Genomic DNA, 27,130 nt, shown 5'->3' on the forward strand with positions numbered 1-27,130 from the left:
TTCAATTTACTAATTTTACCCAAATCTTTTAAACTTACTGTCTTTATTTTGCAGAAGTTTGCTCTAAATTATAAAACTTTTTTTATGCTATGCAGAAATTGATTAAATTGTTGGACAGTTGACAGACTGTTTGTAAAAAAAGGCCAAAATTACCAGAAGGCTGTAATCAATAAATACAGCCTGTATGATATTTTGTAAATTTTCATAGAAATGGTCTGTTAAAGGTCAGCTGTATCCCACAGGTGGAAACTAGGCTAGTAAAAATCAGGTTTTTAAACCTGAAAGAGAGTTTGTTGGCAGATGCTGCATTTTCCCCTCAGTCTATGAACACAGCATTTTTAGGTTTGCATAATGCACTGTTGGTTGTATGGCAGTTAATGGGTTTTTATTTTATTTAATACATTTGTATTTATAAATGATGCAAAGGGCATTAGACACTACACATTTTCTACATGCATCCCTCACAGTGACCTGAAATTTCCACAGCTGTATCTGATTACTCTTATTGTTCTGGACATGAGTCCACACTCGGAGTTACATGCATCAGGTTTTATTTCCTTGTCAGCTGAGCTGCATTAACCGTTGTCATGGGAAACGGAAGTCGCAGATCAAAAAACACTTGATGCACAAAGTTTGGCGACTTTGTAAAAAAATGTGTTTAAGGACACTCAGGTCATGTCAGCTGTTATCGCACCACATCACGCAGCTTTGTGACTTTCACACTCGTGGTCATTAATCGAAATACAAGGATGCAGCCGCGTCGTTTGGGTTCAGTAAAACCTGGTTGTGTTCGGAGGAGCGAGGAGGAGCCGGACTCCCGGGAGAATCATGGCCGCCGAAAGCTGCACCTGATCCGGCGGAGCGTCCGAGAAGCTCCCTGGAGAGCAAGTGAAACCCCCAAATGGCCTTCACATCTGGAAACCAAACCAGTGGTTCAGAAAATGGGACAACAACACACGGAGAAGGTATTTCGTTTATTAGCCTGCACAACAAGCGGGATTTCTGTTGCGTGTGTATAAATGTGTATCAATGCGTTTCCCCACCTCCTGTAAACGCATCACCAAATCTTTCCGATGTGTTGAATCAGTATTAACTTCAAAGATCACTGGCAGTTTATTCATCCCACCCAAAATAAAAATAAACTTTAAAACACTCATTTCCCCCCCCACAATTTCGGATTTATCCTATCTGGCAGCTGCTAAAGATGAGAAAGTCTTCTTGGTCTCTCATGCATCTCCTCCCTTGAACTGCTAATAACCTTCTTAAGTGATATTTTCATACATTGCTGTGTGTGTGTGTGTGTGTGTGTGTGTGTGTGTGTGTGTGTGTGTGTGTGTGTGTGTGTGTGTGTGTGTGTGTGAGAAAGAGATCCCTTTCATTTCATGGCATCACGCATCAAGCCCTCCCACCCGCCATGCTGCACAGAGCCCATCCAAAACCAGTCACTACATCTACTTTTAATGGACACTAATCCTTCTGTGCGCTCAAGCACATCAAGTGTTTCACAAATCAGATTTTCGAGCCCAGATGAAAACGCATTTCAAACTCGCAGTCAAAGCGAGGGGAAATGCACCCGGTTTGCTTTAACCAACCTCGGCGTGCTTTGAGTTTAGATTTGAGGTAGTTGTGTGTGGCCCCTAAAGCCCGCTTCCACAAACAAATGCATTTGAAGTAAGACATTGCCATTTGTAAGATGATTACAGTCACCTATGCTCAGGGGAGAGCTCAGCAGAGGCCGGTCAGAGCAAATCACAGGGCTTCAAACATCCTGCTATGGATCCAGGGGATATTAGCAGCTAATGCATCAAGGGGGATGAAGTGTCAAATGGCTGGTTTGTTCCTGTGGACATTGCATTCATCATAGTTATTGTGAAGCTGGCTCAGTCACAGAGACAGGCCGGCTGCCCGGCGAATAGAGAGACGTGGTGCTTATCAGAACTGACACATCAGACTGGAATGGCTTATCTATGGAAATTTTGGAAAGCGTTTTTTACAAATTATTGCGTCCAACAAGGAGTCAGAAATAATATGGAACAATGGTTGAACTTTGATCTAAACTAAATGATGCTGTTGCTTGAAGAAATTCATTTCTGGATCTGGTTTAGCCATGCCTGTTGCCAATCCATTGTGTCTCTGACTACAGAATGGCCCCATATACACTGTAAATCACCAAGGAGGGAAAACAAAGCAATCTCAGATTCTGCAGTTTCCTGCTCTGTTATTGCATTTACATTGTTTTTGATTCAGCTCTCTGTGGTGCTGTTAAGGCAAAAGCAATACTAACACTCTTCTGTTTGTTTTACTCCTGGGTCTTGGTGGAATACACAGTTTTTCCGTTCCATAAATGTATTGGAACATGAATTTTCTGTGTTTTATAGGTGAACATACTGCATTCATGTGCTGAGGTCTCTATTCTATGTCCAGTGAAGTAGCAGAAGGGCAACAACAGTGTCCCGGTTTGACTCGAAAGAGATTTGCAGCAAATGAGCTCATCCATCAGCAGAAGCGTGTGGCGACAAGGGGGTGATGAGGAGGAGGAAGATGAAGAGAGACGCTGGGGTGGAGCAGGGGCCGGGCAGAGGCAGGGCTGCTCACACAGAAGCCTCACGGTGAAATATGACGGCCATGGCATTTCCACGCTCTCTGACACGTTCTCTTGTCCTGTGTACGTTGCAGCTTGAAGACTTTGTCTCGAAGCTGTAGCTTTGCCGTACATCCTGAAAGCAGTGACATTTGGGAGAGTTGCATTTTTTAACTGTAACAACCAACTCCAATTCAGCATTTACTCTCTGGGGCTCTATTTTCTATTGATGTGATGAGGTGAAAATGGGGTTTCCGGAGCTGAAAAGTGAGTCTGTGGAGACTCGAACCAAATGAAGTAGATACAAGACTGATGTGGAACAACAGATGATCTTTGGCTGGCTTTTAGCCATTGATCCATGGTCAGTTTGAGCCATGCTTTGATTAAAAGTTGTGCCAGTTGATATTGTGAGGGAAACATTCCCTTTGGTATACATAGCACTTTTAAAGTTGAGACAAAGAAGCATTTAATTTCACTTGACATTAGATAGTGTAGTATAGCTACTCAACTATTAAGTCTAGGATTTTGTTTGTTGTTGCCAGAAAGCTTCCCTTTCCGATGTAATATTTGCTCACAAAACAAGTTGGACATTAGGTCAATTGTCGATGGTGTAGAGCAGAAGTAAACCCATAAGCTGGAAAGCAATTTTCATTCAAGTGACTGAGCACCACTGAGTCCACTGTTTGCTCCATAACTTATGTCACTGTGGAGAAGTGCTGCTGAATCCTCCTGTGACACGGGCTCACCGAGGAACCACACAGCGGTGCAGAGAGGTTTTTAAAAGTCTAAAGGCTTTTTTAATGCGGCACCTTCAAGAGAATAGCAAGGTTTTCTGCTTGATTAGTTTTGCAGCGTTCTCATTTACTGTAATCTCTTATAAAAACGACTGCCTCAAAGTAAAATTTAGTCGTTTAGTTTGCTTCTTTTTCTTTCTTTTTTAATTCTGATGTATTTAATTTAATTTATAGTTATAAACATCCTCAATCATCCAGTCCAAGCTGCCTAATGCCTCTTTGCTTTCACTCTGATCTATTTATAGGTGGCTGCAAATGACCCACCGAAGATAGGTGGCCAGTCCATTTACAGCACAGCTCCAGATTCCACAGGAGGAAGTAAGGTGTGACTGCTTATCATTAAACTCACATTTATACTCCCCTCACACCCTGTTATGTAATTTATACTGTAGAAAACGTCAGTTTATGTTGCATAATGATTTTCTTTTACTCATTGCAGCTAATTATAAAGATTAATTGCCTGATTATCTGTCATTTCTATAAACCATGTCATATTAGAGACACGGTTCCTACTCTTGGCCTGCTGCCCACTTTGCTTCCGCAGAGGTCACACGGGGATGCAGCAGACTCTGTCATGGGTGTCGAAATGCTCCGAGTTCTAAAGCTACTCGGAGCCCTTTTTGTTTTTATGTCTGTGTTTTTATGCACTTTCTCTTCAGAGTTTGCCAGGCTGCCGTACGCAGGGTGGAAAACAAGCAGACATCGTTTCCCTGAGGAAGCATCTGTGCCGCGCCAGGTGAGAGTTACATCTGTGGGTGTTTAGGAAATATGGGGAAAAATGGGATCCCCTCTGTTATCTTTTTTGCCGTTGTTGATTTAAATCTGTTATGCCTATTTGCTTTTTTCCCCCTGAAACAAATAAGGACTCCACTGGTGCCTATTTATGGGTGGAAAAAAAAACACATTTACTAATAATGTAGCTCATGAAAAAGGGGGAAACTGCACCAGTTTGCTCACTGCGGGTATTCTCAGCCTTGCTGAGTCCTGGCACTGAAAACACTGTGGCATTTGGTTCAATGCGTGTGTGTGTGTGTGTATGTGTTGGGTGTGTGCAACCCCCTAACCCCACCACAGGGTGTAGAGACAACATCCTCTGGGGGCAGCCAAGGGTACTTCCAACCAGCTGACATTTCTGACAGCCTCTGATAGAGCCGGGAGTGCTGAATTATTCATACAGGTGTTATGGGGAGAGGTTGCCATTTTCACAGGAGAAACTAACCCCCAGATGAATTGTGGCTGTTTATCCCCCCGCAAGTGAATACAGTAGTAATGATTTGGGGCCATGATGGCTTTTAGGCCAAATGGCAGCCCATTCTCTGTCAGCTCACATTTTGAAAGCTCATACATCTGACTGCTTCTCTGGCTGGAGCAAACCTGTTCAACTTAATCAGCCGGGTTTTGTTTTTCTGCCCGGGCAGTTTGGTGCAAGCATTTGACATGTAGTGGTCTGTTTTTCAGCAATACCATATTTCTAAATGGAAATATGAACCACTGGATTGTCACCATTATCTCCTCTACAGTAATCGCACTAAAGGATCAATTCTTCCAAATCACGCAAAACAAACTCACTTACCTTTGCAAACTAGCCACGCTCAAAGATTTAGTTTTATTTCACTAGTTGACTAATTTGTGACATACAGTATTAGCTTCTGTCATTTCTGCTTCCACCTGAGAACACTGGAAATAATGGAATTTTATTTTTGCTCATGTTAAAGTTGTATATCAAAATTTTGACTGCATGTTTTTCATCATGTATATCTGTAATAATGAAGATGCAATAAGACGATTCATAAAACAGTAAAGCTTTGCAAACTTGCCAGTGGTACATTTCTGTTTCTGTATTCATTAATGTTCATTTGTGAGTGTTAAGGTGCCTGGAGGTGTGTTTTCTTTTTATTTTTTGGGTTTTTTTTTGTGAGGAGAGCAAGGTTAATTGTTTCCATCTGCTTCCCAATCTCTATGCTAAGCTGGGCTAAGAACTGTGCGGCTCCTGCACCATATTTAGCGAGTGTCGATGTATTTCCCAAAATATCAAGTTACTGCTTCAGAATCCTCTCTAATGTGTTCCTTATGAAATATGTGAATCATGGAGAGAAAGTGGGACATTATTTGTTGTAACACACATGTTTAGAGCAGCTTAATAGCACAGTGAGTACATGCTACTGGTATTTATCGAATTAATTTACTTGCACTGCTTTGTGGTGGTAACAGTTTCACACTTACAAAGACTCTCCCAACTGAATAAAGCCCTTTTTAGACACTCCTTTCCAGGTTTAGTGTTCCTATTTTGTGTATGGTTTGGTTTAATTCACTACCCCCTCTCTTGTTTCTGTGTTCACAAGTGCACTGGCATGTTTTTAATTAATTTCACTTGTCTAGATCACCGTGAAAAGAGCCTGCGAGAGTAGTCCCATGTGAAAATAAACGATTAGGGAACCTTTTTATTTACTTATTTATTTTTAATTGAAGTCACAATTCATAAAACAAAGGCAGAAATATCTGAACATTTGGATGATATTATTACATGATGTATTTCACATCCTTCTAATCTTCCTCTGTACGACAGGGATTTGTCATGTAATTTAAGACCCAAAACCCAGACTTAGCTGTATTAATGCTTTCTCTTCATCCATTAAAAGATGAGGTGGAAATTAGGACAACATTATAAAGATCTTCACTTGAATGTGAATTTCTTTTCTTCACAACCACCATGTTACTTTCTTTGGATATATATGCAGTAACTCATTTCTGTGACAGTACAGGGGCAAACTGTGATGCTCCACAAAATCATCGGGTGTGCAGCTACTGTCAGAGTCCAGTTTCCTCCCTACAAAAGCCTAATGAGTGTTCTGGCTCTTATCCTTGCCAGTGGTGTTCTGTCATTTATGACTGCACCAGCTTGTGTTGTCGCAGCCTGCCATTTGTCTGTGGCAATGTTGACATGAAACATTCCACGCCGTCTTGTCAACACAAGCGTGAATACTGTTTTTCATCACGTTGTAGCAGACTGATGACACGTCCCAGAGTTAGTAGGACTTGATTATGATACGTGTTCAAACTGCAGTGGATTTTGCATCTTACCTGCAAAATAATTCCTGTTATCGTAACTTGGGCGTTAGAAATTCACGCGTTGGTACTTGTGATAATGTGAAGTAGAAGCTATGAGTAGAGTCAGAGTAGAGCCACAGTATCTTAGTTGGTCAAATCACGGTAAAGATTCCTCACCTACCACCAACCCTATCTCTTTTGTTGCCTGGCAACAAGCTGCCACCCAAGTGCTCCCATGATCAGTTAAATACTGTCCCCCCCCCACCGCCACCGTCCCTCTCTATGCACAAATATATCAATTTTTAAAATTGCAATCAATTTTTAACTACACATCAAATCCTCGCTGTCGTCTTCATTGATATTTTCAAGCCAGCCTCTGATTTGTGGTCATGATTCTCTCTCTCTCACAAAGATGAATAACTTATTGTGTGAAAGGACAGACAGTAGTGATGACAAAAGGCGTAATGGAGTTTCTTGGCTTTTAAATACAAAAGTTTAATTGTGTGTTGATATATTGATGATACATTGCTTCTTCTCAGTGCCTTTTATTTTCTTGTCACACCAAATACAACAGTCTGTCATTAACACGGCAGCTTTCTTCTGTCATCTGCTTTCTCTCGCTCTCTCTCTCACTATCTCTCTTTCCCCTCAGCATATTATTGTTCAGCTTTCATGTTACACTCAGGCACAACCGGGGCTGTTGTCACAAGCATTTGTGCATGTGGTGCATCAAACAGGAGCAGAAAGACACCCGTTTGCCTGCCAGTTAGAGGATATTAACCAATTTAAACTAGCTGAATTAAAGTGAAAGAGTCACTTTAACACAAAGAGCTAACAAAATTAGTCACGTCTGAGGCAAGGTCACTGAGCAACCTCCCACACTCTTGGCAGCCGGCAGCAACTCCAGGGAAAAACTTTTTGCACATTTGAAGCTACGAGTCATTAGCGATGCTGATAGAAACACACTTTAATTAAGATTGCTGCATTTTGGGCTTAGATGTCACATCTGAAGATTAATAAGTAATATCAGGGGTGTGGTGGTATGTAAATAGAACTGACATGCCTGCGAGCTAAACTGGTGCACTTGGTGTATCACCAAACGGAGCCAAATTAGCATGCTGGAACACAAGTGCTCGGTGCCCCCCTCCTGGGCTGAAGTGCTTGGCTCCACTTGTGGGCGAAATATTACCAGCCAGCTGCTCGCTAGATAACAAATAAGAACTGGAGCAGCAGAGGGTTGGAACATATGCAGGCGTTTGTGTCTTTGCTTGTCTTGTTTCACCCTTTCAAAAAAAAAAAAAAAAAATCTAGTTCGCCTGGAAAAGAGAGGTCACAAGAATATTGTCAGGTCGCCGCAGCTCTGACCCAGACTCTTTTTCTTGTTGGTGTCTTGTGGTGTCCACTCAGAAAATTGAAGCTTTTTCTTGTTGCGTTCAAAAGCACAAGTCGCTCTGGGTAAAGGAGGAAGCTAAATGAGGTGTAAGAAGTGCATTTCCCTCCACACACAATATTCCAACATTGCTGGAAATGTTGGAACCTCCATCTCTACATTTTTCACTAGATACAGAACCCTATTCCTCAATTAGTGCAACGTTTATAAGGCGTTTGCTTGGATGTCCACATTTATAGCTGTGTTGACCATGTGCATTTGAGTCCTTGGACTCTTGAGGGCACATTGGAGAATCTAACAATATCATTCTTGACCCAATTTGTTTTAGACTGACTCAGGTTCTGCTAATATAAAAAGGGGTGAACTGGTTACCATATAAAAATGGTAGATTTTGAATTGGCTCCTTGCATTATGTAATGATTATATTTGAGCCAGATCAAGTCATTTAGAAGGATCATTTGTTGTGCAAATTATAGAGCCCCCTTGTGGCAATTTTGTGATTTGTAATACTGAAGTGTAAAAATTGAACTCTGGTATTAACCAAACAAGCTTGTTTGCAGTTTGGTTTTCATCATCACTAGATTTTCATGTTGCAACGCTGCAAGTGGCCACTGGGAAATATTTGGTAACACAGCAGATTCTTTTAAAAACTTTTTTTTACTCACTATATACTCAAACTATATAAACAATAAATAAATTTCTATATAACAGAAGTCATCTCAAGGCACTTTACAGTGTTTAAGGTTTAAATAAATAATAAATATATTTGACTGTATACAGAGTTGTATAGAAAACCCAACAACCCCACTTGAGCAGCACTAGGTGACAGTGGAGAGGACAAACTCCCTTTAGAGGAAGAAACCTCCAGCAGAAATAATACTTTCTATTAATACTGGGTATTGCCCAACTCTAAATTCACTATTCCCTGGATATTGTCCTTGTGATGTGATATCTTATCTTGGTGCTGCACTCATATTGAAATTCCTGATGACTATTGAGCTTCCTCCACCAACCATAGAAACCGCAGCCTTCATTTTGTTTTAAATCACATATAGCCCTTTCAATATTCTTCTGAATCCAGCAACAAAAGATCATAGAGCCGGCGTGGTGTGTGCCACCTTGATTCTCCACTCCAGCCCACTGTAAAGAGCTTCGCTGCAGCCTGCACTTTGACCCGCTTTTCTATGCCTACTTCATTCACAACAAGGCAAACTCGCAAAATGATTAACGCACACAAAGGTGTTACCTCGACCAGTCTCCTCGCAAAGTCACCTCGACAGTTGCCTCAGTGCCTGCGTCTTTTAATTTTCCAGCACAGCATTAATGCAAAAGTAATTACGCGTGTACTATGGGAAAAACAAGCAAACATTATTTGTGGAAAGGTTATGGTTGGAAGCTAAATCGCCATAATTAAGTCATTAATCTGGCCAGACGTAACATGTTTCTCTCACACTGCTTCAGCTAGGTGTCATTTGTGCCTGCCTGCTGCTTTGGTGTGCTCTGACTTGGATGATTTACTGTGTGCTTGTGTGTGTGGTTTGGTGCTTTGATGGTATTTTTATCTCTGACAAAGACAGAAGATTAATGTGTAGGCTTGACATTTGCGGTTTATGTGCATTTTGTTCTTTTTGTTTTATTTTTGTCATTTGCGTAGTTGGAAAGTGAACGTATGTCACTACTACAGCACACTGTTGATGCCCTATATTTACGACTCCGTCTTGCATATTTATCTGCTTTGCAGGCGGTTGGCATCAGCAATTAAGCGAGGCCAGAGCTACTTCCACCTCCTGCAGAAAGAGGAACAGGAGGAGCAGGAGGAGGAGGAGAGGCAGCGGATGAGGAGGGAGGAGCAACGGAGAACAGAGCCACGACCTCCCGGTCTCTCCTCTGACTCAGACAGCGATTCAGGAGGGTGAGGCAACAGCTCAAGATTCAAATGTATGTTCATGCCAACAGCAACGCAGCAAGGCAGTGAAATTAGGCCTGTTTGAAAAATCTGAACAACATTAGAGATATAGAAAATAATGCATACAGTGTATAATATAATGGTGTATAAAACATGTATATATATTTAGCGGTGGGTGTGTGTATGGGGGTGGCTTTGTGTGTGGGTGCGTACTGTGCGTGTGTTAGTCAGTTCAATTTCATGTTGCGGTGTCTCCCTCTGGCTTATTGTTACAAGATGTGTGTAGCATATGATGAATACTGCACACTCTCATTTTTCTTTTTACAACAAAGAAACTAGCGTCTTCATTCCAAACATTGCTGCACTTTGCCTGAAACTCTTTGCTGCATTTTGTTTAAATTTTACAAAAGAACATTTCAATTCCTCCACACTCTCAGCACTAAACAACTCAGGTAAGGTCTAGACACTAAAGCAAGTCGGGGATCTTTCTCTAAAATAGTACATAACCAGCACACGATAGTTTAGATAATGTTAATGTTCCTGTTGTACATTTTTAAACCACTGGTAATCAGATCAACGTTACTGAACATTATGTTTCAGTAGTTTTTATGCTGATATTATTAGAAGCTGGAGTTCTTAGTTGAACAGTTAAACCACATGCTTGGTCACTTCTAGCTGAACTGCTGCTTCATTGCTGCAATATATTGAAGGAGTATAGTGATACAGAATTGACAAAATACAGCAAGTGATGTCTTACCTTGTCCTTTCATTCATAGCACAGTAGGATCAAGGCAGCCATAGCACACTCCTGTATTAAGTACTTCCAACAGCTGTTACGTTGAACAATGCTGTGACTTAAAGGCAAGTCATAAGCTTACAGGATTGGTTAATCATCCTTTAATTAAGGCATTTAACACCTTCTCTCTCCAATACTGTAACTGAAACGCAAAGATCAGACAGAGACACAGTGGATGGTACACCAAATAATAAATAAATAAAAGAAGTCCCAAAACCAAACTATCAACGATACTGTCATCTGCCTGCTCACGGTGCGTCACTAAAACAGATTTATAATTAACTTGTTTTTGTTAAGGTGGCCTGTTGGAAGCAGCTGGTCAGGTGGGAATGGAGCAAGATCACACAGGAAGAAGTCAGCGCGACCTTTCACCCCTGTCCATTACTCTCTGACCTCTCCTCTGCTGCATGAAGCACCAAGGTAAGGTTATTGTTATTGTACAGTCTTTTCTTTTCCTTTAATGTTATTTAATGTAATTGATTTTGAATTATCCTTCTTCTGTATTAAAAGCTACTCAGGATGAGAGGCTGTCTAAAAGCTGGGTTCTGTTTTGGGTAAATTGTTCTCAAAAGTGTACAAACACATATGTATGCCATGATTTTTGTGGCTCAAGTGACTTAATTCCATACATTTTAATATTTAGTTTAGCTATTCTCATGCACACTACTATAATTCTACTAAATGATCTTCTGTGTGAACAGATGGAGATTGACTACAAAACCCACTCCACACTCTCCATCCAAGCAGCTTATCGTTACTTCCAGTAAAAGAGGCATAAGTCTTCATGTGCAGTATATAGCTTATACTCTCACTCACTATATTTCAGAAAACAGTTGAAGACAGAACTCTTCCGCAATTTCTTATGCACTTAAAAAACTCTTCCCCCTTACAATCGTTTCCTCTCATGGCACTTTGCTTTAAATGTCTTCTCCATGACTTAGATTTTTTTCTTGCTTTGTATCTCACTTGTAAGTCACTTTGGATGAGAGTGACTGCCAAATGACTAAATGCAAATGTACTACAACAACGTGCTGTGCTTCATATACGCAGCTGTGCGTGTATATCTGAGCTGTGTCGTGTATTTCTTCATGCAGAAGAGAACGTCATGGGTAACCAGATACGTTACGTTTCCAAAGCACTGATCCAATAAATGAATTGTTTGTGGAATCGAAGGCGATTTTCAACATCAAAGCTACGAAGCTCAGGTTGTACCATCATTAATTCACCACGCCCTGCATCACAGTAGAGGAACAAAAGCGAGATGTTTGAAATGAAAATCATTTGCTTCTAAGGAGTAGTAGCACTTTTTCCACCTCCTCCTATCAGTCACTGTTCATTTTTGATTCATGTCAAACAGATGTGTTACTACACCTCAGTAAACATCAGACAAACAAAAAAACAAACAGGCAGATTGGTGAATATTTAATGTGTAACATCTGACAATGACAGAGACTCCTGATGCTTTCATTTTGTATTTCTTTCATACGGCAGTCTCCTTTGATGCTCTGTGAACTGAAACCTTTCTCAAAGGCACGTCAGAAAAACTTTTCTCCGACAAATCTGCCTTGTTGCAAACTCAGGTGTTGGCTGACAATGAACATGGTGAAAACCCACATTTACAAAAGCAACATTTAGTGGGTTCTGCAAGCGCCACGCTCTCTTTTGATGTCACAACCCACAAGCACTAGATTTTTCAACAAAGGCGCGATACAGTAAGCATGAGAATAATGTAATGGGCAAAGTAAGAATATTTTAGCCGTCATAATAGGAGACACCTGCTGTCCCAACGGTCTTCTAAAGACCCAAATGTTTGGTCTCTAATCACTTGTCATCACTTAGTTATAAATTGTTGTTACAGAAATATCTAATCTGATTAATGTGGGTCTGATATTGAGATCTCACAGAAACAGCGGGGAAAAGAGGAAGCAGTTTCACAACACATTGATTAGTATTTGCTGGGCTCGTTTTTGACTGTATCACATGAGCTTTATCACAGCTGGATTTATCCAAGTAATTACAGAAATGTAAGTGTTTCAGTTTGAATTTCTCCTCATACAATTTATAGAACACTAACTCAGTTAGGAACTGTCAGGCCGTCTCCTATTAACAATACAAATACACACAGACATTGTAATAATAAGAAAAATAATACTGTGTTACTTTTTACTTGTAATTTATCTACTCATAATATATCTCCAATAAATACAATCCATAAATGCTCCCAGCAAATTCAGATAACACTAATAACTACCCAAAGCTCATGACCATAGGTGAGGGTAGGAACGTAGACTGACCGGTAAATCGAGAGCTTTGCCTTTCGGCTCAGCTCCTTTTTCACCACGACGGACCGGTACACCGACCGCATTACTGCTGCCGATGCACCAATCCGTCTGTCAATCTCACGCTCCCTATTTCCCTCACTCGTGAACAAGACCCCAAGATACTTAAACTCCTCCACTTGAGGGAGGATCTCCCCCCCAACCTGGAGGGTGCAAGCCACCTTTTTCCGGTTGAGAACCATGGCCTCGGACTTGGAGGTGCTGATTCTCATCCCAGCCCCTTCACACTCGGCTGCAAACCGCCCCAGTGCCTGCTGGAGGTCCCGGTCTGATGAAGCCAACAGGACAACATCATCTGCAAAAAGCAGAGATGAAATCCTGTGATTCCCAAACCGGATTCCCTCCGACCCCTGGCTGCGCCTAGAAATCCTGTCCATAAAGGTAATGAACAGGATCGGTGACAAAGGGCAGCCCTGTCGGAGTCCAACATGCACCGGGAACAAGTCTGACTTACTACCGGCAATGCGAACCAAGCTCCTACTCCGGTCATACAAGGACCGAATGGCCCTTAACAAAGGGTCCCGAATCCCGTATTCCCGGAGTACCCCCCACAGGATGCCACGAGGGACACGGTCAAACGCCTTCTCCAAGTCTACAAAACACATGTAGACTGGATGGGCGAACTCCCATGAACCCTCGAGCACCCTAGCGAGAGTATGGAGCTGGTCCAGTGTTCCACGGCCAGGACGAAAACCGCATTGTTCCTCCTGGATCCGAGGTTCGACTAGCGGCCTAACTCTCCTCTCCAGCACTCTGGAATAGACTTTCCCAGGGAGGCTGAGGAGTGTGATCCCCCTATAGTTGGAACACACCCTCCGGTCCCCCTTTTTAAAAAGAGGAACCACCACCCCGGTCTGCCAGTCCAGAGGTACTGTCCCCGATCTCCACGCGATGCTGCAAAGGCGTGTCAGCCAAGACAGCCCTACAACATCCAGAGACTTAAGGTACTCGGGGCGAATTTCATCCACCCCTGGTGCCTTGCCACCGAGGAGCTTACTGACTACCTCGGTGACTTCAACCAGGGAAATGGACGAATCAACCTCCGAGTCCCCAGCCTCTGCTTCCTCAACAGAAGCCGTGTCAACGGGGTTGAGGAGATCCTCAAAGTATTCCTTCCACCGTCCTACAACGTCCCCAGTCGAAGTCAGCAACTCCCCACCTCCACTGTAAACAGTGTTGGCGGGAAACTGCTTTCCCCTTCTGAGGCGCCGGACGGTTTGCCAGAATTTCCTTGAGGCAGACCGATAGTCCTCCTCCATGGCCTCGCCGAACTTTTCCCAGGTCCGAGTTTTTGCCTCTGCGACCGCGCGGGCTGCGGCACGTTTGGCCTGCCGATACCCATCAGCTGCATCAGGAGTCCCACAGGCCAACCAGGCCTGATAAGACTCCTTCTTCAGCTTGACGGCTTCCCTTACTTCCGGTGTCCACCACCGGGTTCGGGGATTGCCGCCACGACAGGCACCAGAGACCCTACGGCCACAGCTCCGAACAGCCGCATTGACAATGGAGGTGGAAAACATGGTCCACTCGGACTCAATGTCTCCAGACTCCCTCGGGACCTGATTGTAGCTCTCCCGGAGGTGGGAGTTGAAGACCTCTCTGACAGAGGGTTCCACCAGACGTTCCCAACAGACCCTCACAATACGTTTGGGTCTGCCAGGTCTATCCCGCTCCCTCCTCCGCCATCGGATCCAACTTACCACCAGGTGGTGATCAGTTGACAGCTCAGCCCCTCTCTTCACCCGAGTGTCCAAGACATATGGTCGGAGGTCAGATGACACAACCACAAAGTCGATCATAGACCTCCGACCTAGGGTGTCCTGGTGCCACGTGCACTGATGGACACCCTTATGCTTGAACATGGTGTTCGTTATGGACAAGCTGTGACTAGCACAGAAGTCCAATAACAAAACACCACTCGGGTTCAGATCAGGGAGGCCGTTCCTCCCAATCACGCCCCTCCAGGTATCACTGTCATTGCCCACGTGGGCGTTGAAATCCCCCAGTAGGACGACAGCTTTGGGTCATGACCGAAAGGACAAGGTCGCGGATACAAGCGGCCGAAATGAGTTTCCTCCGCAGAGTGGCTGGGCGCACCCTTAGAGATAGGGTGAGGAGCTCAGTCACCCGGGAGGAGCTCGGAGTAGAGCCGCTGCTCCTCTGCATCGAGAGGGGCCAGTTGAGGTGGCTTGGGCATCTGTTTCGGATGCCCCCGGGACGCCTCGTAGGGGAGGTTTTCCATGTCCCCCATACGGAACGGTCTCTTTCTGGGCGCAGACAAGACTTCTACTCTACCTACCTTGTCCAATATTGCTAATAACTACAGACTGGTTTGCCAATACTTCTATCTTACATACCTTGTCCAATATTGCTTCTTAGTGGTAGTAGCAGCTGTAGTCTTAGTATTATTGAACTATTCTGTATTTTGCTATATATTATACAGTAGATTTGACTTATTAAGGGTAGTTCCCTCCCTCGATTATCAGTAAAGTCTTGTACAAATTCTAAAGGATCTCATGGAGGATTCCTTCACACTTGTCTATGGACGTCTCCACGGGGACACATCTCCTCTCCAGAGCTTTTGTTTATGATACATTTCTTCCAGCTCAACATGCATTTGCTTTGACATTATTGCCAACATTTTTTTTTTTTTTTTAGTCAGACCTGTGGGAAATAACAACCCTGTTTTGAAGGCTGCTACCGGACATCTGACAGATCTTAATCTAGCAGACTATCTGCCTGACAGGCACGTGGCCTCGTCGATAATGAAAAGAGCTTGGAATGACCTGAGGCAGCAACATTTGTGTGAGGCAGGGAGGGAGACAGAATTCATATTATGTTTGATGTGTTAGGAAAAATCATGGGAATGGATGTGGTCATAAAGCCTCAAAGCGTGAAAGTGTCAGGGTGACGGACAGCGCCTCTTAACTGCAGGTGACGGTGTAACCAAGCTTAGAGAGATGGCAGATGGCATGTTTTACATTTGTTCCCACTTCAAATGTCTCCAATAGAAAATCAAGGCTGTTATTCATTTCAGGGAGCACTACACCATTGATTTCTGTAGTACTGTTTGGGCATATTGCATCCAGATCAAAATGAGAAATAGTGTTTCATTAAACACGTCTTTAGTAGCATTTCTACAGAGCATTTAGTGAGACCTGCTGTACAATGTAAAAGCCATGATCAAGCATACAATCGCATCACAGAACCTAAAGAATATAAATATAAAATGAGGACAAAGAACATAAAAAAAAAACATGTCTGCATCCCTACACTATAAAAAAAAAAAAAAGATGAATGAAGAGTCTGTGCACAAAGGTTTTATATAGAAAATGCTCTTGAAATCTGATCCTGGAATATAATTTTCCTCCATCGTCTGTATTTTCAGCGCTGCTAACAGGAACTGTGACGTCGCCAGAGGAACCTGAGCGAGATTATAGCAATTATAGACAGAACAAAACAGATGAAAGAGACCGCTGGGAATCTAATCTGATACAGTGGTTCATGCTCTGTAAAGTAAAAAGTTAACATGTTCCTTATTTTCACCATGTTGGATATGAACCAACTGATGAACCTCACTATTATTAAATCTATACATTATTATTAATACTTTGTTTTGTGTTGTATTTGTTACAAGTTTGATTGACAGCCTCTCTCTTGAAGCCTTTTTGTATATTATTGCCGACCTTCACATACGTTGTGGTTATTTAGAGGAATAGTTTTCCAGCTTAATTCAATTATTCATGTTTATTATCCACCATAGATCTTACGTGCATCTATTCCCACCTAAACATATCTTTATTTTCCTATAGTCCTCTTTGCTCTGAAAGCAGAAATATTCAGTAAATGTAGTTTACATAGAGGTCAGGATCTAAATAGGAAAGTGAAATGTGTCATGTCGTGAGTTATGACGGTAAAAGCATACAAATGAACTCAAAACGAACTTAGACAGTTGAAGTTTGTCTTTATGTGCTGTTGCAGGGAGGTCATCTACCGCCAGCTCTGCTGTCTGAATTGGCTGCTGGAAGCTTTAACTGTGGATCGCCCGGGCAGAGTCGGCCCCCTCACCGCCTGCTGGGACCCCAAGTAAGTTATTCTAGGGTCAAAGGTTATTACCACCCACACATACAACTGACCACTGATCAGTTGGAACAAGCGCACAGATAAAATGTGGACATTTACAGATGCCTATAGGAAGATTTCTCTAAAAATACTGTGTGTCTAATGGCCGCTCCTCCTGTTAAAACCTGCAGACTGATTTTATCTTAATGCCAAAGTAAAATGTGACAGTGAAACATTGTCTTGTTTTGTTCTTTCTTGTACTGAAGCTAAAGGCAACACATGAAATTAATTCCTTGAATACTTAAAAAATAAAATACAATACAATATTGAATACAATATGAAAAAAATATATTGTGCATGTTTGTTAAAACCTAATATGGGAGCTCAGGTTTGTGAATGAATTATCCTACAGTTGTTTACATTAAACAGGATAGTGGTGCATTCAGTGAGCATTGAGACTGGAAAGCCCATGGGGTGGGTTATGGCAGCACCTGTCTTCATACTTTCAAAAAGCCTCATACATAATAGATGAACCATTATTTACTATAAAAGGGGGATTTTTGCTGTCAAAACTCGGCAGCGACTTCCTCATTACAGTTCTGACCTCTGCATGCCAACCGATGTCTAACGTTTCTCAAATCCGCTCTGTTTTTTAATCGAGCCACCTAAAGAGGTGCTGTACCTGCGCCGTATAGGACCAGTGATGAAGTACAGCCGTGATCGTGAGCCGCAGGCACCGGCTGACAGTCCTGGATGAAATATAAAGTCCAACACTCCGGAGGGGGTCCAGGCTTAGCGAAGAGATTGCATTCTTCCATCCTCCTGCCCCCCCTAGGTTCCAGCTCTTGTGATATTGACCCACCGCAGGGAGCCGAGAGTGGGGAAATGGAGGGAACGTGCAGCTGCAGCAGCAGCAGCAGCAGCAGCTGCTGTGTGGTGCTTACAGGACTGTTGTTGCATTGCATCTGTAGTCCTTAAAGACTTTTTATTATTTTTACCCTCAGCTTAATATTGATGTGACGGTTTTTACATTCTCACTTGTACACTCGTACCACTGTGTTCCTTTTAATGGTAATAAGATACACGGCGTATAATGATTTTAATGCTGCAGCTTCTTTAAGAGTCAGAGGACACCTGGACTGGGAGAATAGATGAATTCATAAAGTTTAAAGGCAGCTGTGCTGTGTTCAGTCACAGGGGCTCCTTGTTGAATGTAGTACAGGAATATTATTGCACCCCTCTGTAGGCCTTGAATAATTGATAGAAAAATGAAAAAGGAAAGAATTAAAGGAAGGAACGGGAGCAAAAGAGCTACAAAGAGATTTTTTTTTTTTTTTTTGTCATGTTACAGCCTTCAGGGCCTTCACTCAGCTTCAAATCCAATTTCCCAGAAAGTCTTAAGCTTTATGGGCCAAATGATCCAGCTGAAGTATCACTGTACAGGAAGACAAGGAGAGGATGAAATGAAACATTATTACAAGGTTACGACACTGCTGGGCCCTCCACAAGGCTGGTAGCTCTGATGTTGGTTATCAATCTCATACACCGCACGGTTTTTATGATAAGATGAATTATGATTTTGATAATGGCTATGGCGACTCTTGAGCTGTCTCTGCCTCGAAGGCCGGTTTCGGCTGGTGGTGAGTTGCAGAAGGTCACCGGACTGATGAATGTATCACAACACAAGCTATTTATTATTTTCCGTTCTCAGAGACCCTGGCCGAGGCATGACCACGATAAAGACGCTGAAAAAAGAGAGGGCCATTGAGAACAAATGGGAGCAGTTTGTTTCATCCAAGGTATTCCTGTCTCTGATTTCCTCTATATACTTTGTTATGGTTTTATTTTTAAAATTTTTAGCATTTGAAACATAGGGAGAAAAATGCAGCTCTGTTTATTCATCAACAGCTGAAAACAGATCTTTTTGAAACTTGATTTAAACAAAACAAGCTGTGACCTCATTTTAAATTCTACTAGCAACGCGTGCTTGGTGCAGAGTGCTACGCTAAGGTAGGAACGTCAGAATATATCAAGCCTGTTCTTGCGTGTTCTAGCATATGTTGATATTTTAGACAACAGTACTGTTGGTTTCCAACTTCGCTCCTGTGTGAGGTCGATAAAGAATCCATCAAACACCTTTTCAAATAAACACGAATCCCAACTTCAAGTGCGATTGTTACAGCATGTTGACGTCCACAGTTATGGAATAAGATGTTGCATAATCACGTGTGCGTAATCTTTTGGTGTCCACACAGTTCTAGCCACGAAGGATATTCATTTTCTCCATCTGTTCCCCGGAGTTCTAGACAAACTTTGATCTCAGCAGGAGGTTGGACATTGCCCAGAACTTATCTTTCAAAGTCCTCTACCTGACACACTCTGCAGAAAGAGAAAAGTGCTGCAGCGTGACATGTCCGTGCACAAACTCACAGCCGCACACGCATAACAACATAACATAACAGAAAAAAGAACAAATCAGGTGCATTCACTCACTCATTGTCAAACAGAGCATTTAATAAACTCTAAACCTGGAATCTTGATGTGCTGGAACACTTATTTAAACAGTCAAATGTGCATGCTTACACCCACAGACTGACTCAATAAGCAAAAAGCATTTTCACCACACACACGCACACATGCTCCTTAGGGGATGACGGTGTGTGGCAGTAGAGGACATTTGGAGAGCTGTTGTCGCCGTTGCTGAAGTGTTGTGCTTCCTTCCACCCTGATAATTAGGCTGATGGGAGCATCACACACACTTAAGGCTCGGGTCCTCTCTGACAGACAGGCGGGGAGAGAGGAGGAAGGGCACAGGGAAGAGATGGGGGAAGGAGAGACATGTCTGGCTCCTTTCTGTTGCTCACATGTCGTCCTCAGTTGAGAGATGGGTCTGCCTATTGGTGTGTGCCAAGCTGCCGTCTGTCAGCTTGTCCGTGTGTGCATGTGTGCATGTTCGCATATTTCTGCACGTAGGAGGATCAATTGTCCCCACAAGGAGCCGATATAAATTTAGGACTTTGCTTTAGGCTTCAAGAAAAATGGATTCCTGTATTTGAAAGCGACTATTATTATAGGAATATTTCACCATGTCTGCGCTTTTTGTCGTTTTTGTTGCTCTGATTTACTTTTCCTAAGGAATAACTGGATGAACGCAGATGGCTGTGCGTCACGCTGAGATATTTCTAGCATGGCAAAAATGAAGCTCGTTGCAAAAACAAAACGTTGAGAGATCTAAACCATCACTGGTGAATGCCAGGTTTTGGTTAGTCCCTCAGAGCTAATTCCAAGAGCCTCCATTCTGTGCTGACTCTCAGCAGTTACACGGAGAGAGGAGGGACAATTATAGCCCGTTCAAATCTCTGTTGACAGTGGCCTCAATCTACAGGAACATAACACAGCCATGAGAGAGGTCTTGTTTTAAGTAAGGGGTGACTGTTCTCTTAGGAGGTCTCAAAAGGCAACTTGAGGAAATGAAGGAAACACCTAGTCTAAGAAAATGACACAGATGAGGGATACACCAAAAACACAAATGATCATACCTAATCACTAAATATCATGGCTCCAGGAATGCATTGTTACAGGTCTATTGGATATTTGAAGCATTATATTAAAGAAAAATAACCTTTTATGATGATGTTAGACAACACAAATAAATATATTAAAGACCATAATCATCATAATAATCTAACATTTCAAGATTATATTATTAGGTTAGGTCAGGGTTCAAAGTAATTCTATAAGAGCCACTGTCCTATAATAATTACAGCAGAACTGCTTTGTTGTACTGACCTCTATGGGTTGCTGTGACAAACTAACCACATGCTGCCTTTAATGAATGTGCTCTGTTGAACCAAACTACTGCAGATCTCCTTCCCTTTTTTTTTTTATAACAGCCAAGCAGAGCTCATCCCAGGCGCCGTCGCAGCTCCTCTATCCACCTCCACACTTTCAGAAGGTCTTCCATTATGAGTGTGGTCTCCCTCTCTGCACTCACCTCTACCACTGTGGGCAGCAGTCTGTCCTCTCTGGTCCACGGCCCCGAGGACGACACGGGGACTCCAGGAGCAGCAGAGGAGACAGAACGACCTCCCTCAGAGAGTGAGCAGTTGAGATTTGACATTATGTGTTGTGATTAATAGATGGATGAGTATAAAGGCTGTTTTATGACCATCCATCCATTATCCTAACTGCTATTCCTCTTAACGGTCACATGGTGCTGGAGCCAATCCCAGCCGTCATTGGGCGATAGGCGGGTTACACCCCGAACAGGTTAACATATATTGAGCACGTTCACACCTATGAGAAATGTAGTTATTCTATGATGAACAGTGGTTAAAAACACAAAAAGAAAGGTTTGACTGAAGAACAGGCAAGTAACCCTTGTACAGTAGTTTCCATCGAAGGGTGTGCAGACTCATTGTTTCTGACAAATGTTGATGACTGTCTAGAAGTCAGTGTCATACTATTAGTCTCCAACATTCGGGTCCACAGGCTCTGACTTGTATGATTGTAGAGCGCTGAACGGCTCCTGCCCTTTTCCCACCATCACTGACTGTATTCAGTCCTAATCTTAACCTCCATAACCCTAAATAGCAAGTAAGAAGTCACATCAGGTGCACTGTTACCTGTGGGGTCATGATGTCTTAAACCTACAGCAACAGTTTTGATGACCTCACCTTGGCTTGACACTGTAAACACAGATTTAGACTCAACCTTAAACCCACTTTCAACCTAAACTGGACCTAGGAGAAAAACATGAATCTGCCAAAACACCCTACTGTGAAGGTGCAAAATACCCAAACCGTTCCATAGAAATTTAGCTCTGTTGTCATAGAAACGGCTCTTTGACATGAACACAAAGCTTTAAAAAGTCACTTTATTCCTGCGGCTAGAGATCGTCAGCTTGATAGGGGAAGAAAAAAAAAACCTGATGGTACCTAAATTCTCTTTTAAAACTCACACACACACATACACACACTTACCCACCACCTGCTGAGCCTGAAATGGAAACCAAAATAAGAGTTGGGTCAGTTCGATATAATACTCAACAGGGTGATCAGATGGTTTGTGGCAGGAGTCGGTCCTCCTGTGCCCTGCGCTGCCTCCCAGAGTGCACTGCTTCAGGCTTCAGAGCAGAGCATAATTAGTTATCTGATCTCCCCCACCGCCCCATCTCCTGTAGATTACAGGTTTCATATCATTACCTCCTGATGAAAGGATGCTCAGCTCGCCTTTGCTGCCTGAGTCACTGGCGTGTTGTTGTTCCTTCTTTTTCTCTCCACTGTGTCACTTTTTTCTCTCTCTCTCTCTCTTCCTCCCCCTTCCTCCCTCTCACTCGAATCATAAAAGGAGTCCAAAAATCAAAGGATTAATTCGGCATCATTGGTTTGAAGCAATTAACTGCTGTACCGGCTAATCCCCAGAGTTATGTCTGAAATCCAGAAATTGGCCACTGGAGACGTGCAGCTCTGCCCACACTACATTGTTTTGCCCGGTAAATGAAGTTGAAAGACAACTTCTCTACTTTGAGGGGGAAAATAAGCAGTCTTTCAAACTCTTTGATGAGAAAAGGGAGTGTAAAACTTTGAATAATTAGGAGGTTTATGTTTGCATTTCAACATAATTTTTTCCGCCTTTTTTTTTTTTTTTTTTTTTTTTGCAGCAGAGATAGTTAATCCACCACATTCATTTGGGATAATTAAAATAAGAACTCTATTTATTCAATCTAAAGCTAGCCAATTTGCAAGAGTTATGGGCTATTACAGTTTTGGCTGCAGATTTTTTTATCTATTCTTCGTGAGAAATTGTGCTATACATTTTAATAAGTGCCTCATCTCCCTGATTTGCCACACTGTGATTAATTTTGTCACAGCTCATAGAGAACTTGAGACTTTTAGGCTGGTATTTAACATTTGAATGAATGCTTTGTACTCTCAGAGAGCTTCATAAAGCTTTATCACTGCATGTGACATCTATGCACAAACTACTAGCTGCTATTTAAGTGGGAGTTCATATTAGATCAACCTTTGTCCGTTTGTGGCGCAGTAGCAACAAGTGACCACCAGGGGGCGAGATTAGATAATAAATAAAACCAGTATAGACAGTTTGGCTGCAGTTGAGACTCTAGTAGTACTTGTATTACAATAATACTGCAATTACCCACTAATATTTACATTTTTTATATTTCCTAGTATTTTTGTTTTCAAAAAAGCTAAATCTGTTTCACCTAATCTGGGGAAACAGACTGTTGAACTGGTCTGAGGGGTTTAGACAACACAAGTCATGAAATATAATGTCAGATTGAGTTTTATTTATATAAAAATTTTATTCACAGGGAGGTTTTCAGTGTGTAGGATGATAACAGTTACTCAGATCAAGCACACAGGAAGGCACATAAGTTATTCAGTTACAAAGGATGCTGTATTATTTTAGCAGCTCAAGACCATTGTTGTACATTGACAAACAAAATATAGTGATTTGAACAGTATATTAATGCAGTGTGATACGCAGTAGGTTGCATCTGCATGCAGTGTAGTGGTGATTCTGAAATAATGAAAGAAAGAAAATTCTGCACTAGAAGAGTCGCAGAGTAATAATTGCTGCAAAGGAAGAGAAGTGACGGTGCATGAAAAGTGGAATAACCTTTATAATTTCATTAATACTATTTATCTTTAGGTCTTCGCACATTATCATACATCCAGCAGAGGTTCAAGAAAATGTGCCAAAGTCCCCAAAACAACAGTGTGGCAGACAGGTAAGTTGTGGCAGTCAGTATAACCATTTCACCAAGCCATTAGCTCATGACTTGTATTTCAGCTGCCTGAACCTGAGCAACAACACTGTAAAAACAGATTAAGAGTTAATACAGTAACATAAATTCTGGGCATAGGTCATAACCGACATTACTGGCCTGTATTGTTATCAGTCCACTGCCATAAATCCTTAAATTCTACCCTTGGCTGTTGTTGTTCCTCAGGCCAACTCTCTTTAGGAGTCAGAAACTTATAATAACTGGAACAGTAGCAAAGGTTTTATTTCCTAGATCAACAGCAGGTAATCTAAAGGAGGACAAAAGTCCAAACTATCATGGGCAGGACAGTATTCCTCTGATCCTGGAATGATTGTTCAAAGAGCAACGACAAAAATGTTCAGTGGCAGCTCTACCTTTACTTTCCTCACTCTTTTTGCGGTGGTAACCTTTCAAGTAGTCAACTTTTAGTCCCCTTTAGTTTAATTCATCCTCTGGCGTGTTCCTGAGTTTAAAGGCATTCATATGAAAATCTGTGTCACAAGTTCTGCAGTGCATTTGTATGCAAATTGTATCGTGGACATCAAACATGTTGTTCTTATTGACATTTCATTAATGACTCTTACATGTGATCACATGATAACCACCATTCAGTGATTGATTACACATGCTTTATGACTGACACTTTACTCCTTATGACCTATCCCTGTTTTAACAGTCTCTCCTGTAAACAAGTCTTACTTGTTGTACCCGTCATCTGTTTCAGTTTGAAAGCATCCGAGTCCAAACTACAGCCTTTACTCCACAGAATGGACAACCAAACCGGCTCCAAGAACACAACTGCATCGCAACCAAATAGGTGCAGTTGCTGCCTCTCCCATAAATAATTAACTCGATTACCTAAGTAAACGAGACTAGGTGATTCATTACTTGGTCTATTTAAAATATATATGTTAGTAATACAGTATATTCTGTTAATATCAGTGTTTCGGTGTATGAAACTCCCTTTAATGGAAGAACTCTTCGGCAGAACCAGGCTGAAAGCTGAAACGTAACTATAGGGCGAATAAGTCGAGGTGTAATGGTGGCATATAAATGGATAGAGAGAGGAGAAGAGCCCATTTTATCAAAGGTGGTCTCCCAGCGGTCTAAGCCTACAGCAGCGTAATAAAGAGATGGTTCAGAGTGAGCTGAGCCAGCTCTGACTACAGGCTTTATCAGAAGGGAAAGTTTTAAGCCAAATCTTAAAAGTACAGATGGCGTCTGAACCTGAATTCACGGCTGGTTCCACAGGAGAGGAGCTTGATAGCCAAAGGCTCTGCCTCAGGCAACCACACGTAGATCTTCCCTCAGAGGACAAAGTGCTCTATTGGGATAATACAGCACTAGGAGGTCTTTAAGGTGTGATAAGAAAAGAAAAGAGCTTTCTATGTAGAGAGGATTTTAAATTTGATTCTGGAGTCTATATAGAGTTTTTGTTTCCCCTACGTGTAGCTGTCCTGCCAAGACACCACCAACCATTTGCCACCTGATTAACAGCAAAGCCAACAAGCTGCAGGAGCTGAGAGATGCTTTTAAGGAAAGAGCTGAGGAGCTGGCTGAGAGCTACGTCAACACCTTGGAGCTAAAAGCCAGGTCTGACAGTTCCCAGAGGAGTATTTTTACTGGTTTTCCCAAACTGTCACTCATTTATTATCACAATAATTACTTTTTAACTTAAAGAGATTTTAAGTGAGGTTTCAGTTAGTAGCCGTTTCCATTTGGGAGGTGACACAGGAATTAGTTTATCATCTGACTGGTACTGCCAGTTCTATTACAACCATGTTTGCTTAGTTATATTCTTTTGTGTACTTACAGGGCACAAGTTAAATACCGGATGTGTGCCAGAACAGTAGAAACCATGTGTTGGGTGGAAGACTGTGTGTGTGACCTTACAGGTTCTTCTAGTTTCTTTTATTTTTTTAATTCATTCCTACTCGTTTCCAGGGAGAGGTTACACAGTGGTCTCCGAGAGCATCAGGCCTTGTGTCATATGACCAAATCCCACCACACTCCTCATCATGTGACCGGCAAGTCCCAGGAGACAGAAGCTCCGAACAATAAAAACAACCACAGCAGGAATATGTGGTATGCAGCCTGGTGAAGACATTATTTACTGTGGAATCTGGGGGAGTTACTGGGGCGGGGGTTTGCTTGCACACATCTGTGAATCTCTATGTGCATGTGGTTCACATATGTACCACTAAGATACATCATATACTGTGATGTGTTATTTGGCCATTATTCTGACACTACTGCTTGTTTGGGTTTGTTATCAGGCTGTCCTCTCTGCTGAGCAGCCTGCCTGAAGAGGTGTGTAAGGAGCAAGCGGTGAGCCGGGTGCTGCAAAAGCTAAGTGGTTTCGCAGAGCAGCAGCCGATCAGGGTTCGACCTCAGCTCTTCCTGAAGCTCCTGGAGGGTCTGGAGCCGTGGGAGCTCTGTCTGCCTGAGCTGTGTGTGGCCATCCAGGTAATCGTGACACAAATATCACAACCAACTTAAAGTTAAACTTTTCAAAGATAATTCAGGGTTAACAATTAAAAAAACAACAACAATCACATCACATCAGAGCAACAAAGACCAGAATGAAGCACTAAAAACACTGACGATATTCTGTGCCACCCACCAAGCCATCAATTAGAGACAAATCTTGCTCCATGACTAACAGGCTCAGGACCCTCTGAACAGGCCCCTACCGGTCACAAATGAGGGGTAGCACATTCCTCCCAGACTCCAGAGAAGATAACTGAAAGTGTAATTACAGGAAGCTCACTGATAAATAACACTTGGGGACAGTAAAGATGCCTCACTGATTTAGACGGTCCACGGGGAGCGGTGGGCGCTGCCAGTTCTCTCTCTGTGTTCATTCTCAGGACAGTGCAGCAGTTCTGGCTCAGTGGGAGGACACAAAGACGAGATTCTGGTACTGAATGTGTCAGATTTCAGCTGTATATTTGTGTTTTATTCCATCTGTCTCTCTCTGTCCATCTCTGTATCTATTTAAATGATCCACCTCCCTCTCTTGTTTTGTCAGATTGCCATGAAGTACGTGGTACAGCTGTCAAGAGAAGAGTACGATGCCTGGCTGTTTTCAAGAGTCACTCGGCCTCCATAGTATCATGGCACCCTTTGTAAAGCAGATGACCCACACTCAGGAAGAAACTGAAAGGAGGTCAAAGGCTGGGAGAAATAAAGATGTCTCTCTCTCACACACACACACACACACACACATACACACACACATAACATAAAGTAGCCTTAAAAGTAATTAAAAATATCGATGGAACAATAGAAGATATTGGTTCCCTGCAGTTAGCAGCAGAGAAAATGCACGATCAGTCCAATGTACTGTTTTTGAACCTGTTGAACCGAGCTAAACACTCATATTGACCTTTAACCCCACCCTGCTTTCCCTTGGGGCTTTGAA

At 42.4% G+C, this 27,130-nt stretch overlaps 1 protein-coding gene across 1 annotated transcript; it reads left to right on the plus strand.

Moving 5' to 3' along the window:
* The first annotated feature begins 668 nt into the window (after window positions 1-668).
* On the plus strand, window positions 669-26,869 carry LOC113150492 (coiled-coil domain-containing protein 60). Its single transcript, XM_026343048.1, is given in 14 exon segments — window positions 669-965; window positions 3,621-3,698; window positions 4,035-4,111; window positions 9,555-9,725; window positions 10,813-10,935; window positions 16,836-16,940; window positions 18,628-18,715; window positions 20,810-21,014; window positions 23,592-23,670; window positions 24,431-24,523; window positions 25,159-25,299; window positions 25,651-25,791; window positions 25,983-26,172; window positions 26,738-26,869. Coding segments are annotated over 14 exon segments (1,839 nt in total). The 5' UTR covers window positions 669-749.
* The last annotated feature ends 261 nt before the right edge of the window (window positions 26,870-27,130 follow it).

This window comes from Anabas testudineus, chromosome 9 (genome assembly GCF_900324465.2).
Source record: "Anabas testudineus chromosome 9, fAnaTes1.2, whole genome shotgun sequence".
In the NCBI taxonomy this organism is placed as follows: Eukaryota; Metazoa; Chordata; class Actinopteri; order Anabantiformes; family Anabantidae; genus Anabas; species Anabas testudineus.